The following is a 15,145-nucleotide window of genomic DNA, read 5'->3' as shown; positions in this document are numbered from 1 at the left end:
AGTTATCTTAAACAACAAATCTAATGTCCTCAACCGGCCCTACGTCAGAGTCTCTCAGACCACGTGACTGCGTAAAGCATCAGAGAGTGTTTGTGACAGTATGGCCGAGCAGGCGGTGACAGCGAACGCAGGGTGAGTATTTCCTTTAACTCACCTCAGCCTCTGTTTGTGACAATATGCGCTGTAATACAAGCGATACTCAACAACTCATATCTGTTGGCTTTCTTCTGATATTGTTATTTGGTGTAACTCCTTGCATGTTGTTGTCATCTATTATTGTCAAAAGTCAGACTTATTCATGTAGACACTCTCATAAACATGGACGGTCAGTTGCAGGGTTATTGCGAAAACATTCTACTGTTACTACATACAGTCAATACTGTCAATAACACTTCATACAGAGAAAATCTAGCCATGCAGCTACCATAAAGAAACAAAAAACAGTTGACTGTTGCAATGTTTTATATCACTCGAGCAACAACAACAACAAAAAAAACTCCACACAGTGAACCGGCCAATGGTTTGCGCTACGCTTTTAAACAGACCAGACCTACAGGCAGGTTACATCACATGATCGGAAAATGTCCACAGCTTCAGCTGTCGGTCTTACACAAAACATAGAGTACATCTCGAGTCCCTTAAATTGCATCAAAGTTTCCCTCACGTGCGTCCTTACTTTGCGTCTTAAGCTTCATTTATACTCCCGAGCGGACGCGCACACGGACAGCTGCGGACAACACGGACGGATAGTTGAGGATGCATGGAGAGACGCAAGGAAAAGATGCGAGGAGAGAGGAAATATACGTTTTTAGAGAAATTAGATGTCTTTTCCTCTGAAGTGTCACTTGAAGCGGCGTCCGTTTCTGGTGACGGCGGGAGCTGATCACAGCTGGACCAGCTGTCAGTTGGCTTTAACAGCTGTAGACTCTTGATGGAGTTTGTCTGCACACATGTGCACTGTGCTAATACTAATAAAGTGCAGAGTTATCACTGCCAAAGCAGCTGTGCAACTCATATCAAACCCGACGCTCAGGAATTTTCAGCCTCACATTAGACTGAATGGAAATGAAGATAACTGATGTGAAATATACATTTTTAAATTATTTTAATGTGTTTCTTGCTGACAGACAGACTCTCCCTACTTGAACTTTATCCATAATAACAGTTAATGGGGGAAATAACAGATCATGAAAAGAAAAATCTTTCTAATAAATGAAGAAAGTTGTTTATGGTTCTTTTGTTGATCAGACAGACAATTAACAGATTCATAATTATAGTGAATCAGAAAACAAATAGAATATAATACACAATAAAATAAAAATACAATTCAGTTTACTCTGTTAATTGTCTTCACTGCTGTATGAACCTTCAGTGATGTTGTAATGTATCAGATCAGTCTGATCAGCAGCAGCATCCAATCAATAACTGATAATCAATAAGGGGGCGTGTCAAAGATTTCCGTGAAGGCTGCTCTCGTGTATCCTCGCTCGTGGCTCCTCAGAGATCCTTCCTCCTCCTCCTCCTCGGAGCAGATATAAAAGGTACGGTCGAATAGTCTTTTTTTGTTTAAGAAGGTTCCTAACTGAGTGAAATCCCGGAAGTATCTTAGTGGCAGCCATGATAAGAGCTGGTCTAGTTTCCTTTTTTCATTTTTAAATCTAATGATGCATTATTGTTGTGTAAGGCAAAACAACAGCAATGTTCTGTGTAGAAACACATTAGATATGCAGGAACAATTTCAGTTATGCTTTGATAGTATCTTCAGTTGAAGATGTCCTGTGATCTATGTCCAAAACAAATATCAGCATCTCTTAACATTCATGAACACAATTCCATGAGCCTCCGCAGTCATTTCCTCCTCCTATGAATGTTTCTTGGGTTTTACTGTCAGGTGAGCCACACAGCAGCAGCCAGCTCCATGTCGCCCATTTTGCTGTAAACCTCTGATACTCACCAGCTGCCCTTTATAGGCCACCAGTTGAAGATATATCCTACTCAGTTGGGTAGATGGGTTATTGGTCAATTGTTGAGTGCAGTAGTGTTGATTGACTATCTGACATTAATATCTTTGGAGAATCAACTATTTTATCACATTACACATCCACAGCTTGTATCAACCATAACAACTTCAAAGCAAGTAGTCTATATTCCATTTTTTAATTCAGTTCCGACCTTGGTAATGAAGTAATATTTTTCACCATGTTGTCCACGTTTATATAGCCTGCATGAAACAACATGTTAAGAACGACCGGGGCAAAGTATCTAAGATGCACTTTTTGTGGTCCATCTTCAGAACATTGTAGTTTCACCACAGCAGGCCCACATCAATAACATCCACCATCGCATAATTACATAGCCCAGTGTAAGTGCAGTCAGATTCTCTCGGTTGTCTTTTCCTAAATCCTTATGAATTCTCCTTCACATCTTTCCTTGACCTCCTGACATCTTCCACCAAGGTCAAGGAAAAGTGGTGAGGAAAAGACAATACAACATAGCCTACTTTTCGACCATAGCTAAGAGTTTTGAGATGGCTGGATGTATAAAGAGAACTGGATACAGTGTCGGAGGCAGGGCCTGTTCATTCCTATGAAAGTTGCTCAGTGGCGCATGAAGCCAAAAAAGTTCGACTTCCGCGTATTAAGCTACTCGGATCATTGGGCCCACAGAGCAAGCGCACTAGTGACCTTCGCTGGCTGAGCTGGCTACTTCTGGTTTAGCCCTCCGGCTAACTTGAATGTGGATAAAACAATAAAATCGTGCAGCTCTTTTAGATTTTCGATCCGACTTAACGGATCAAATTCTGATTGTGAGACGAGTCATTTCGCAGGGGTTGTGATGTTCAAAAAAATGTATCTGCTGATTTACAGACATCTCTTTCACAATGTAAGTCTATGGGAAAAAGTCTTTGTGGGCCCAATAGCGTCACGTGAGGTTGTAATTACACAGTTTGGCCACTATGTCAAATTGGCTTCACAGCCCGGTGCTGTTCCTGGGGTTTGGTAGTGACGGACTCAAATCCTGTAATGAAAAGATGCACCCATAGGCTAGCATGACAACACAGAACCACCTACTGCATAGTAAAACATCCTGGAGGCAACATCACTGTTCACTACTTGAACATGGCAACATAAACTTAGTTTATTTAATTTATTTCAGGAACCTTAATGTACAGAAAATCAAAATCTTAAACCTGTGACACAAAATTGGATGATGTTGTAGAGCTCCCCCTAAATTTCCTCAAAGTAGGTTCTCTGGGGAACTCATGTCCTTTTAAGCTCCCCCGTATTTCGAACCCTGTTAAACACACACACATGAACATGCTGCCCAGAGTTATTTACCTGTGTTGTCAGGCTAAACAGGTTTATTGCCCCTCCTGTGTAAGAGAGCTCAAAGATAGTGTTCTGACACTTTGACCTGTCTACATTTGTAGATTATTTTTTTTATGTGCCATAAATGTTGGTTGAGAGAAGATAACACAGTCTGAACATGATGCACATTGCTGTTTAGTCAGAGCATTGATATAGTAGGGTTTTTTCTCCTGTTAAATACATTTGTCTTAGACTGACAATTATAATTTACCATCGCAGAAAACTATGTCTTTTCTCCCAGAGCAGACAGTCAGTGATCTTTGCTCTTATCCACTTTTTGTTTCATTCTGTTTTGACTCCAGGGCTGTTGAGAAAATGCTGTCTGTTGTTGGTGCTCACAGTGTGTTCAGCAGTGTGCGGGGCTACGTGGACACCACAATGAGGTAAGTCTCATCTCTGACCATCCACAAACTGTACTCTTTAAAGTCCTGGGCAGTCACAAACACTTTTTAACTTGTACCCTCTCTCCATGTATATTTTTTCCGTTTCTGTCGAAATGCATTCTTTACGTATAATCCCACATTGCATTAACTCCATGTCCCTTCTGAAGTTTGTGAGGATGAAGCTCATATACCTGATGATTGAAGTGGAGTTTTTCCTCTCTGTGTAGGTGGTGCTGGATCCCCAACTGGCTGCCGTCATGGTGTCCCACCTCTCAGAGCCAGCTGAAGACCGCAGAGGACAGGATGCTACAATGTAAGGATCAAGCTACTCTGTCTTCTTCTCAAACATTTAGTCCTCTACCTCGTATGAGTGTTTGAGTGTGAGAGTGTTATTAACTAGAGAAGTAATAATAATAAGAACTTATTTTCTACGTATAAAACTATATATAAAAGTGTTGTCACACACCCACAAGCCAGTTACACCACCAGCTGTTCCAAAGTTCAAATATAGCCTAACATGTTTACTAAGTGGAGATTAATGCATCACTATACGACCTCATAAAAAAGTTCTTAGAGATAAGTTGTCTCTAAATATTTACATTTCCTTATTGCGAGGTGTTTAGATTGAGTAAAAGAATAAGGAATATAGTCAACATATCTGACCTGACACATTACTGTACATTACACTTCACAGAAGAAACACAATATACCTTTAAATTACAGTTATGCAATAACGTCATGCCTGTAGTACTGGACTAAATTACCAAATGATGTCAGTTTGATTACCATCATCAGATGTTTCCCTCTCACTGTAAACTGCATGAATACTGCTAATTCTGAAACACACACATTTCTCCAGGTATGCAGTTCTAAGTAAAACAAAGACAAACCTACATTCACAAAGGACTGGCAGTTAAATTTATTTTATCTTTTGGCCCCTAAAACTGTTATTTGTTATTGCTTTTTCCACAAAAAAAGTATAATTACCACATTAAAATCCTTAAAATAGCATTCTCATTTAAAATTCCAGAATTTATGAATATGCAAATTTTATTCATTTTAAAAGTTTAACTGCTGGACACAAGAGGTCTCTTATCTCACTGTGTAGTCCATTCTCAGTGTATGTACACTGGAGGCTTCAGGTTTCCACATTACACTTCCGTATGTTGAATATTGGACCAGGATTGGCTTCCAAACTAGTTGTGATGTCTTAAAATCTGGTTTTTAATGAGCTCAGAGAAACTTTCCACTTTGAGCAGATGAATGTGAAAACAGCCTCCTTTTGTTAAACTCTACACATACATCATTCTGCACAGTGAGGCCTAATCATCCAACTGTAGGAACAAGATGAAAAACATGTTTTTGAGTGGTAATGGTGCAGCCTGTTTTAGTAAATCACTAGTTTGAAGCTAGTTAGTAGTCACTAAGAACAAAGGAGAGACTTTACACACAAACAGTCCTGTTTATTTCTCTCTTTCAGTTAAAAGAAATAATCACAAAATTGCTGTTACATTTCTTTTTCAAGCCTACACTCTAATTTCTCTGTTCTCTGTCTTTACAGGTGTAAACAGCACTTTTACCAAACAGTACGTCCCCATCTCCAATGGCAACCTGCTGTGGACTTTAACCTTTAGCTCTGACAGTGTGAAAAACAAAACCCCCATGGTTCTGCTCCATGGTTTCGGAGGTGGTGTGGGCCTCTGGGCTCAGAACCTCGATGCTCTTTCCCAGCGTCGGCCCGTCTTCGCTCTTGACCTTCTGGGCTTTGGCCAGAGCAGCCGGCCTGTGTTCTCCTCAGACGCCCAGGAGGCGGAGGACCAGTTTGTGGAGTCCATAGAGCAGTGGAGGGCCAAAATGGGTCTGGAGACCATGATACTGCTGGGACACAACCTGGGAGGATACCTGGCTGTGTCATACGCTATTAAATATCCAAGCAGGTGAATGCAGATTATGGGATTTATCTTATCTTACTGTAGGGCTGTGTTGGTGCTGATCTTGTTGATATGAGCTGCATTGAGTGTGATGAATATTTAACCAGGGGCAAAGCATCAGTCAGGGAATGTGGATGTGTCTGAAACATCCAGCAGTTAAACTTTTTGTGATATTTTAAGAAGCTCAACTTGAGTTTTTACCAACTTACTTCGTTAGAATCATCTTATAGGTAAGTGAAGGTAAATTGATTATCTTTGGGTTTTGGACTGCTAGCCGGATAAAGAAACTGGTTTAGTATTATTAAGATGTATTACAAATGTAATGTTTTCATAGTTTTGGCCATCATTCCTATTAATAGTAATGTGAACATTGTCTAATCTGCTGATCAAGACCATGTGATACTGTCAGTGAGTAAGTCAACCCTGAGTGGATATTGTTTTGTCATTGTTTCCAAGGTCAAGAATGAATTGTCAAGCTCAACTTTTAGGCAAACATGGACGAGAAGTCCTAAAAGAAGTCCTCAAAATAACAAAAAGTTTGAACATACACAGCAAATTTGATCTGCTGATGAAGCCAGTGTGATGCAGTCAAAAGCTCTAGAATAAGAGAATACACGGACCTTAAGTGGAGGTTGTCTTGTCAAGTTGTAAAAAAAAAAGAAAAAAAAAAGAATTAATTTTAACCACTGCTGTTGATAGAGGAAAGAACTAATGAAGAAAAATGTTACTTTACACTAAAGAGTGTTTGAATAATGATTCTGCCCTTTTAGTGTTAACACGACTGTAGCAAAACATGCCAGCATCTTTACAGGATTGAGTTGTAGCGGTGTGCCTGTAGGTGCTGGCAGCTAGAGATAACAGCAGTGTCCTCCAAGCCTCTCTCCTCCCACTAGCCTGTATCTTTCCTGAATCTCCAACTCCCAGCTTCCAGCAGGCACCCTGCTCACCCCGAGGGACGTCTGATAAAACGTCCTCAATCCTTTATCACCCTCCTTCATCAGTAACGCTAAAAAAATCCTTCTTCCTGTCCTCTTATTTTTATCTCATTGTTCCAAATGGCCTTTAAGTTATAACAGGATCAGGATCACTTTTGGTCAGGAGCATACAATGTTTCCTTATTTAAGCTGAACTGTGCTCATTGTTCATGTTATTGCCTAAAGAGAAAGCCTGCTGTTTACTTGCAGAACAACATCATAGATTACAAGTTGAGATCCGAAAAGCAATTTGTACTGTGTGTAATGTTGGACAGTGTGGTGCAGTTGGCTCAGATTTTTGATGGTTTCTGGTGCACTGGCAGTGTGTCCATGATGTTTGCTTGTATGCAGGCAAAGTTTCCATTCTGCTACAACCAGGACTATGTGGATAGATATGGAGGTACTTTTCTGTCTTATGCAATCACACAGAATAGATTTGACTGTCGACACTGCAATCAAGTAATTTTATCAAGTAAAATAAATTTGCGATTTAAAATGCAAATCCAAAAGTTTTGCCTGCTGTTGAGCTAAATCTTGTGGGCGGGACCTTTGCTCGTTTACTAACTGTGGATGTTGCCAAGCTGTCACTCCGATCGAGACTGGCCAACAGAGACATCTCTTACATCTTTCAGCATAGGTCCCGCCCACAAGATTCAGCTCAACAGCAAGCAAAACTTTTGATTCGCATTTTAATCACAAATATATTTTACTTGCAATAAAACATTTTTTGATTGCAGTGTGGACAGTCTTGCTCTCAAATCTGTTTTTTGATTACAAACCTATTCTGTTTGATTGCAAAATAGAAACACAGAAGTACCTCCATAGATAGAGAAGATGAATGTAGTTTTTCAATTTTTCTGAAAGGACAAATTTTAGTTTCACAACTTTGATCTTATCTTTGTAATTATTTTCAGTGTTTATTACTTTGTACTCTCATCATCAGCTGCTGAGGTGACATCACTACGACAACATCCAACGTGGAAACACGAGTCAGACAATCAGACAGGTCATAAACAAGATTATCTAAACCGCTTTATCTGGAGGTGAAACTGAAAGCGATTGTGTAGGATACCTGTGTGTAATATGTTAAAACCAAAGCTGAACCAGTAAGCCGGTCTGTAAACTGTAATCATTTTACAGTCTGTTTCTTCTTCCTAATAAGTTTGACTAACTTAGGGGTTTGTTTCTATTCTGTCTGATCATCTGACTGCTCGTTTTTCTTGCCTCATCTGACTTCTATGTTAGATGTAGCCGTGTTCCCAAAAAAATTAATGATGTATTACATAAACACAGGAAAACATTCAAAGAACAACAAACAAGGAGATAAAGGAACAACAGCATAAATGGTACAGCACAGTAAAGAATATTATATATTTAAAAACAAAATAGAAAAGAGAGGGAAAATAAATACATACATCCATGAAAAAAATTAAATGAAGATGAAAGGTTGACATGTTTTAACTCTTAGTACAACGGCAGTAATCAGACTTTTGTGGCTCTTCATTTAGCTTAGAGTACACTTGGCTTTGGATCTCTGAAAAGAACATCAGCCAACTAGTTTTGGATTTAGATCATTTGCATTTGTGGATATAAAATGTAGCTATCAAATTATGAAAATTGACAATGTACTGAAAAACACCAAACTGTGTTGTCACTATTTACTGCCATTTACTTCAATCATTGCAGTAAAGTGAGAGGTTAAACCAGGTCAACAAAAACAAGATTTTCAGCTGTTGTTAATATATTACTACATCCTATACTTCTTTGTTTTGGTAATCATTTCCTGTCGGTTATCATAGCAACTTATCAGATGGACTATAGAGATGCAGACTATGTGGCATTCCCTCTGATACAGAGTCTATCAGGGCAGCAACGTAAGAGATCAGTCAGGTTATAAACAACTCCCCAGTTTAATTATATCACCTAAACCATTTACTTGGGAATGAAAGCGACATTAAACTTTAAAGTTAAAAAACGTTGTCTATTGTCAGTATTCATTAGATCTTGCAGCGCAGCGGTCTGGTTCCAATTTAAACTATAGTACTTAGTGTAGCTGTGGGAACACATAGTTTAACAATGAAAAAGACAATTGTAACACATTTATTTTCACTTCTCGCCTAATTGGATTAATCCTCAGTGTTTTTACAACATGTCTGATCATCTGAATGCTTGTATTACTTGGTCTAATGGACAGTATTATGATGAAGTTCTTACACAGTGTAAAATGTTATCATAACCAAAATAGGTGATGGCCAAAGACCCAGGTTTTAAGTTACGGTGAAAGACATTTTACAGTTTTAAGCATTCTATGGCTCTGTTTTACTCATTTGACGTATACATCCAGTAACAGAACTAACAAAACATTATATAACCCAAATGTCTGTGTATGTTATTTCTTCATCTCTGGCCTACAGAGTAAAGCACATAGTCCTGGTGGAGCCCTGGGGTTTCCCCAATCGTCCAGACACAGCAGAGGCGGACCGTCCCATCCCGGTGTGGATCAAAGCTCTCGGAGCCATGTTCAGTCCTTTCAACCCCCTGGCTGGCCTGAGACTTGTTGGACCACTGGGTAAGACTGAAGCAATAAGGTGGTGAAAGATAGCACAGTAGCTCAGTGCTGGCAGCAAAGACACACTACTTGTTTTGAGTAATTAGATTGAATGAGATTTTAATGATCCCTGACAGAAAACTGGGTGACGGCCACAGCACAACGGGATAAACAGAAGAAAAACAGAGCTACAATTGAAAGCAGAAGGAATAGAGAAGTGTTAAGCACAACAGAACTGACTGTTACTCTAGTTAACTTGTGGAGAACTACTACATATGTGAAAAAAGTATTTGTAAATGTAATAAAGAAACATAATTTTACAAGTAAGCATGTACAGTATTATGAGTCCTTGGGAAGCTGCAAATGTTTTAAAACTATACTCAAGGTTTCCTTCTTATAGAAAGTAGTTTATATGATGAGCACATGATTTAATTGCACCAAAGATGATTTTAAATATATCGGTCCGGACTTTGAACAGATTAAATCAAACCATAGTTCCTGTGTGCTCTCCAACCTTCTACATTGTTCATAATCATGTAAAATATAATGAAGCCGCCTCATCTCTTAATGGCTACCTGACTGGTTTTGACACTTGAGCGTCTCCTCTGTGGCCCCTGCAGGTCCCACTCTGGTCCAGACTCTGAGACCCGACTTCAAGAGGAAGTTCTCCTCCATGTTTAGTGACAACACTGTCTCAGAGTACATCTACCACCTGAACGTGCAAACCCCGAGGTCTGTCTGTGTCTGTCTCCCTGTCGAACCTCATTATCGCTGCTCATCTTAATGACTGCGATGACAGCAGTGTGTTCTTCGCTGCTGTTGTAGTGATTTGAGATCTTTAGTGTCTCACATTACTCCTTGTTATTAGCAAGGGCTTACCTGTGCTGAATTATGTTCTTCTGTGTCACCACAGTGGGGAAACAGCTTTTAAGAATATGACCATTCCCTACGGCTGGGCTAAGAGACCCATGCTGCAGAGGATGGACCAGCTCCAGCCCGCCATCCCCATCACCATCGTCTACGGCTCCCGCTCCAGCATCGACAGCAACTCAGGCAGCGTCATCAAAGAGACAAGGCCACGCTCTCGTGTGGAGATCATTGTAAGTTTCTGATGTACTTTTTCTCATATAATGAATTTTAATAATTCCATAAGGGACATACAAACAATAAACACATAAGAAAGAACACTAATAACATAAAGAACTCAGCTTCCCAACTTCACAAACCCAGACAACACACCAACAACAGGTAATTGCAGACAACTATCCCAATCAATGCCTTTTACCAGGTAATGTTGATGTACAGTACCAGTCAAAGGTTTGGAGACACCTTCCCATTCACTTGAATGAGAAAGTTTGACCAAACTTTTGACTGGTACTGTATAAGTAATGTTGATGCCATGCATGATAAGAAAACATTTCAGGGCAAAATAAAATGAAAAGAGGAGGATACGGATAGACTAAATATTCTGCTTCCCCTCAGATAAGCAGATACTCTAACTTGAGACAATGTAAAGGAATCTAAACTGGGCTAGTTATTGTAGCTTTTAGCAGGACTAATTTATGTTTCCTGATGTGTTACTTTTTTATCCATTATGATTTAGTTACTGACTTAGTAACTGAGTTTGTCATATCACATCAATAAGAAGTTGGAGCGTCAAAATTGATTTTCACTCACACACATTATACAAACTTTTAGGGTATTAATGAAAAATACTTAAGAAATCATGTTGGCTGTTTCTGAAAATCTCAATGTTGTGTCCTCTGCTCTAATTGACTGAGACATGTTTAAAGCTATTTAAAGGTGTCCAATCAACAAACGTGAACACATAACAGGTAAATATAATTTTGCCAGCCAAAAGATCAACATGCTAGCACTCAGTTGCTTAGCGACTGCATCATTAGCCGTTGTTGAAGATGTCCTATACTGATTGGTGATAAGACAATTGTTTTTATTGGGGTTTGTGGAAAATAATTGTTTCTTTCCACTGTTTTATGAAAGCAATATTTCATAATATTTTTTATTAATTCCAGTAAAAACAATACTCACTTCACTGCCTCTTTTGGCATATTGCCACCTGTTCTTAATCGCCCTCTTCTCTTCCTGTGCTTCATCCTCCCTGCAGTCAATCCGTGGGGCTGGACATTACGTATACGCTGACCAGCCAGAGGACTTCAACCGCAGAGTTTTGCAAGTATTTGATAAAGTGGACTGAAGCAGGGATGAGCTAGCTTTCTGGACTCTGGAGAAAAAGGGGAGCGCCAATAACAGGCAAAACTTCAGCAGGCGGTGCCACAAGATCCCAGTCTCTCAAAGCAGGAATAAGGACTGTTTATTCATAAAAGTATCTAAAAGGAGCAGCGATCTGAGTTCGACTCAAATGTCATGACACGCTGAAGTTCATATGTTATGTGATATTCAGTGATATTCTTAGAAACCTGGGGCCATATTCACAAACATTCTGAGAATACTCTGAGAGCTCCTCAGTTAACCTAACATTTCTAGCAAGGAGTCCTCAAGTCCTCAATTTTCCTAAATCAAGGAGTGATTTAGGAAAATTCTCAGAGCAACTCTGAGCAAGGAAGGGACAGAAACCCTTACCTTAGTGGTTGACCTTGTTGCTAGGTATGACTAATTTTTTAAAATGTGATTGGTTCAAAAAAATAAAAAATAAAAATCACTCTAATGACAATGACAGAATGGCCAGTGAAATCAATAGGCCTAATCATAGAATTTATTCTCTATTAAGACATGGTGTAATTATAAATACTATTTTATGTAATGAACATCTCTGTTGAATAAATTGTGAGCCATTCTTTAAAAGTAGCCTGTGAAACATTTGAAACCACAGGCCTACTTGTGCAGTAGCCTGTTCATATGCTGATAGTTGTTACACTTATTTGCTTATATTTATTAACCATGCTGGTCATTTTAGTAGTTAATCCATTTGATATTAATGAGGGAAAATGGCTCAGCTTTAATCTATTTCTGTAATTGTTGGCCAGTCTATAGAAGTAGCAGTGTTGGTTGGCATGTAGATTTTTTTTTTTCCAGCTGCCAAATATCTTAGTGTTGTGATCACTTTCTGGCATTATAGCATTATCGCGTTGGGTGGGAGGTGTGAGCGCATCTTTAACGAGATCGACCACAAACATCCCTGCACCATCTTATCTGTAGTGTTTCATTAACTCACTGTCAATCAGCGTTTGGAGAATATTTCTCCTACCTCTTTGTCTTTCTATTTCTATTTTTCTCCTCTACTTTAGAAACTCTTAAGCCTCTTAAAAGTCCTCCTCCCTACTCCTAACAGTTTTTCACCTTAGGAGCTCTCTTGAGGGCGAAGATGCTTCGTGAATAACTTTTATTCTTACCAATTCTTAGAAAACGTCACAATTCTAATTTTCCTAGAATTTCGTCACTAGGAGTAACTCTTTGTACTAGAAAGCTTTATGAATACGGCCCCAGATGAATACAGGCCCTGAGATGACATCACAGTTCAAGTCCCCATTAAAATGCTTTTTAGCAGCATTCCCACACTGATGAATTGATGCCCATGGGATTGTATCACATGATTCCCGCACATTACATGTTTTAGCACATAAACTCACATAAATAAACACACACACACACACACAGGTGGTGTTGCAGCTTCTTGGTTAATTAATCTAAACAACAGTTATACTGTATTTTCTCAGAATTACCTCTCTCAAATGCAATGAAGAAAAGGAACATGGACAACCACAAAGCCTCAGCATTTAGTGAATGTACATTATTGTCTATATGTGGCCTTTAATCACTCCTGTAGTAGGGTATCAAATTAGGAAAGTGAACACAAACTGACCCAAACATGCAACAATAACTTTTTTAAAAATATATTTTTTTATAATATGGAAATCCTTAAAAGGTAAATTGATATTATACACATATATTTTTGATAAAAAACACACTCACACTGAACATTTTAGAAGACTTATTTATAAGATATAAACATATGATACTTAGTCATGCTTTAAATGATATCAAACTGAAACAGAATCCGTGTTAGTGCATGATATCACTGCATTCAAAAGCTCATATGCAGTGTCATGTATTTCCTGTACACAGTGCTCAACCTGTGGTTTGTGGTTTTTCCACATGATTCTGATACAGACAGGAAGCACTCTCTTCAGTACGTCACTGCATCAGCACCAGGAAGCAGCTATAGATTCATCCGCTACCAATAATCTATTCAAAGTCTGTCCCCTGGGGTAGAGCTGCTTGTTTTGTTTGTTTGTGTGTTTGTTTTTTTGCCTTTTCTGGCTAACTCAAATGTTCATTTCAGTTGCATTTTGGTTGTTGAAGAGCACAGGACCATATTTAGACTTAAACGCAGGTGCACAACTCCTGCACCTTTTTGATAAAGATACAAAAGTCATCATTACATCTTAAACCGGTGGAATGTATTGTTTCATTCATCAGAGAAACCTGTCATGTACAAACTGCTGCTATTTTAATGTGCCTTTGTTTTCCTGTGACTCAAATATACAGTTTGCTCATCTGATGATGTGTGAACATTCAGAAGTACCATAGATCCTCTGCCGGGCAGTGATGACACATGCAGTATTATTGTAACAATGGCCAAATGTGTGTTCTCTGCCTTTGTTTTTGTAATGTAACTCTCTTTAGTTTTTCTTGTCTTTTTTGCCTTCTTTGAGCTCTCTCAGTTCATTTTCTCTAAAATTAGCAATGTATATATAATATAGTTGGTTTTATTCTTTGTCACTTACTCATCGACTTTGAGCCAGCTGCTGTTCTATTAGTGTCTTTCTAAAGAAGTGAAATGTGTTGCTGGTGATTATATGATGATCATATTCTAAGATAAATGAGTGTCTACTACAGTCTGGCTTGCAAGTAGAATTAAAACCTTTGTGCCTTAAGTAATGATACATTTGTTAGCATACAACAAAACTACAGCTCCATTGGAAGTTTAATATCGATGTATTGATAACCACCAATGAGCTGACGAGCTGATGACTGTCAAAGGTGTTGCCTGTATGTAAAACGGTGTTCATTAAAGGCCTCTAAAAACAAATATTTAATGAATGTTTTTGTCTTTTCATTTATCATCCACATTTAGACAAATAGCGTGAACTGCACAACACACTGTCAAGCAAGGTTATGATCCTGGGCTGGATTTTTCTTCATTTGCATCATTGCAGATTTCAATATGGTTAAAAAATGTTTTTAATCAAGACCTGGGAGTTGTATTATAATGTCTTCTGGGGCTCAGGAGGAACTTACTAAAGTCTAAAATAAACAACACCTGGATCATGTCATCAGGTTCATCTCAGCGAGGCCATGGATACCACAGATCTACAACAGAAAGCCTGTGTTACAAACGGGCAGATGGAGTTTACCAGGCAGGGAAGGTTTAATGAAAGACACTATCAAGTTGCATTATGGGAAATGTAGGATCCAGTATTTTTGGGGCATGACACATTCAAGGGATGAAACTTTAGGATATCTTGGTCTCTGCTGTGTCAATTTTGATTGTTGTTTTTTTAATCTGTCTCTTACAAGTCCCCTAACAAATGAAAGGTGCAATACAAAATCACTGGAGTACCTCTTTAAGTGCAGAGTGTCGATGAAAAATAATATATTCTGCGTATTAAAGAAACCAGTGCAAAGTGTAATACGCCACTAAATAGGTGGACTTAATGACATCTCATACCATTCCTTTTCCTCTTCTGGTGCGATCTTACAAAGAATATATATCCAGGCCTATCCTAGTTTTTGTATGTTTAGTATGTTTTATGATTCTTGCATTGTTCAAATTAATTCACCCACAAAAATGATCCCTCTTGTGACTGCTCTGCTATTTATACCATATTTTTAAATGTAAACACAAATATAATCTTTGCTATAGTATAACTATGGTCCACTTGCTTTTCTTTCTTCTATC

At 38.7% G+C, this 15,145-nt stretch overlaps 1 protein-coding gene across 1 annotated transcript; it reads left to right on the top strand.

The window, feature by feature from the left end:
• The first annotated feature begins 10 nt into the window (after nt 1-10).
• On the top strand, nt 11-14,275 carry abhd5a (abhydrolase domain containing 5a). Its single transcript, XM_044359373.1, has 8 exons — nt 11-132; nt 3,671-3,751; nt 3,979-4,064; nt 5,313-5,688; nt 9,071-9,225; nt 9,825-9,936; nt 10,118-10,304; nt 11,330-14,275. The coding sequence occupies exons 1-8, from the start codon at nt 101-103 to the stop codon at nt 11,417-11,419; spliced, it is 1,119 nt and encodes a 372-aa protein (XP_044215308.1). The 5' UTR covers nt 11-100; the 3' UTR covers nt 11,420-14,275.
• The last annotated feature ends 870 nt before the right edge of the window (nt 14,276-15,145 follow it).

This window comes from Thunnus albacares, chromosome 8, assembly GCF_914725855.1.
Source record: "Thunnus albacares chromosome 8, fThuAlb1.1, whole genome shotgun sequence".
Lineage (NCBI taxonomy): Eukaryota > Metazoa > Chordata > Actinopteri > Scombriformes > Scombridae > Thunnus > Thunnus albacares.
The sequence above is the reverse complement of the archived record's forward strand: the minus strand, read 5'-3'. Positions and strand labels throughout refer to the sequence as shown.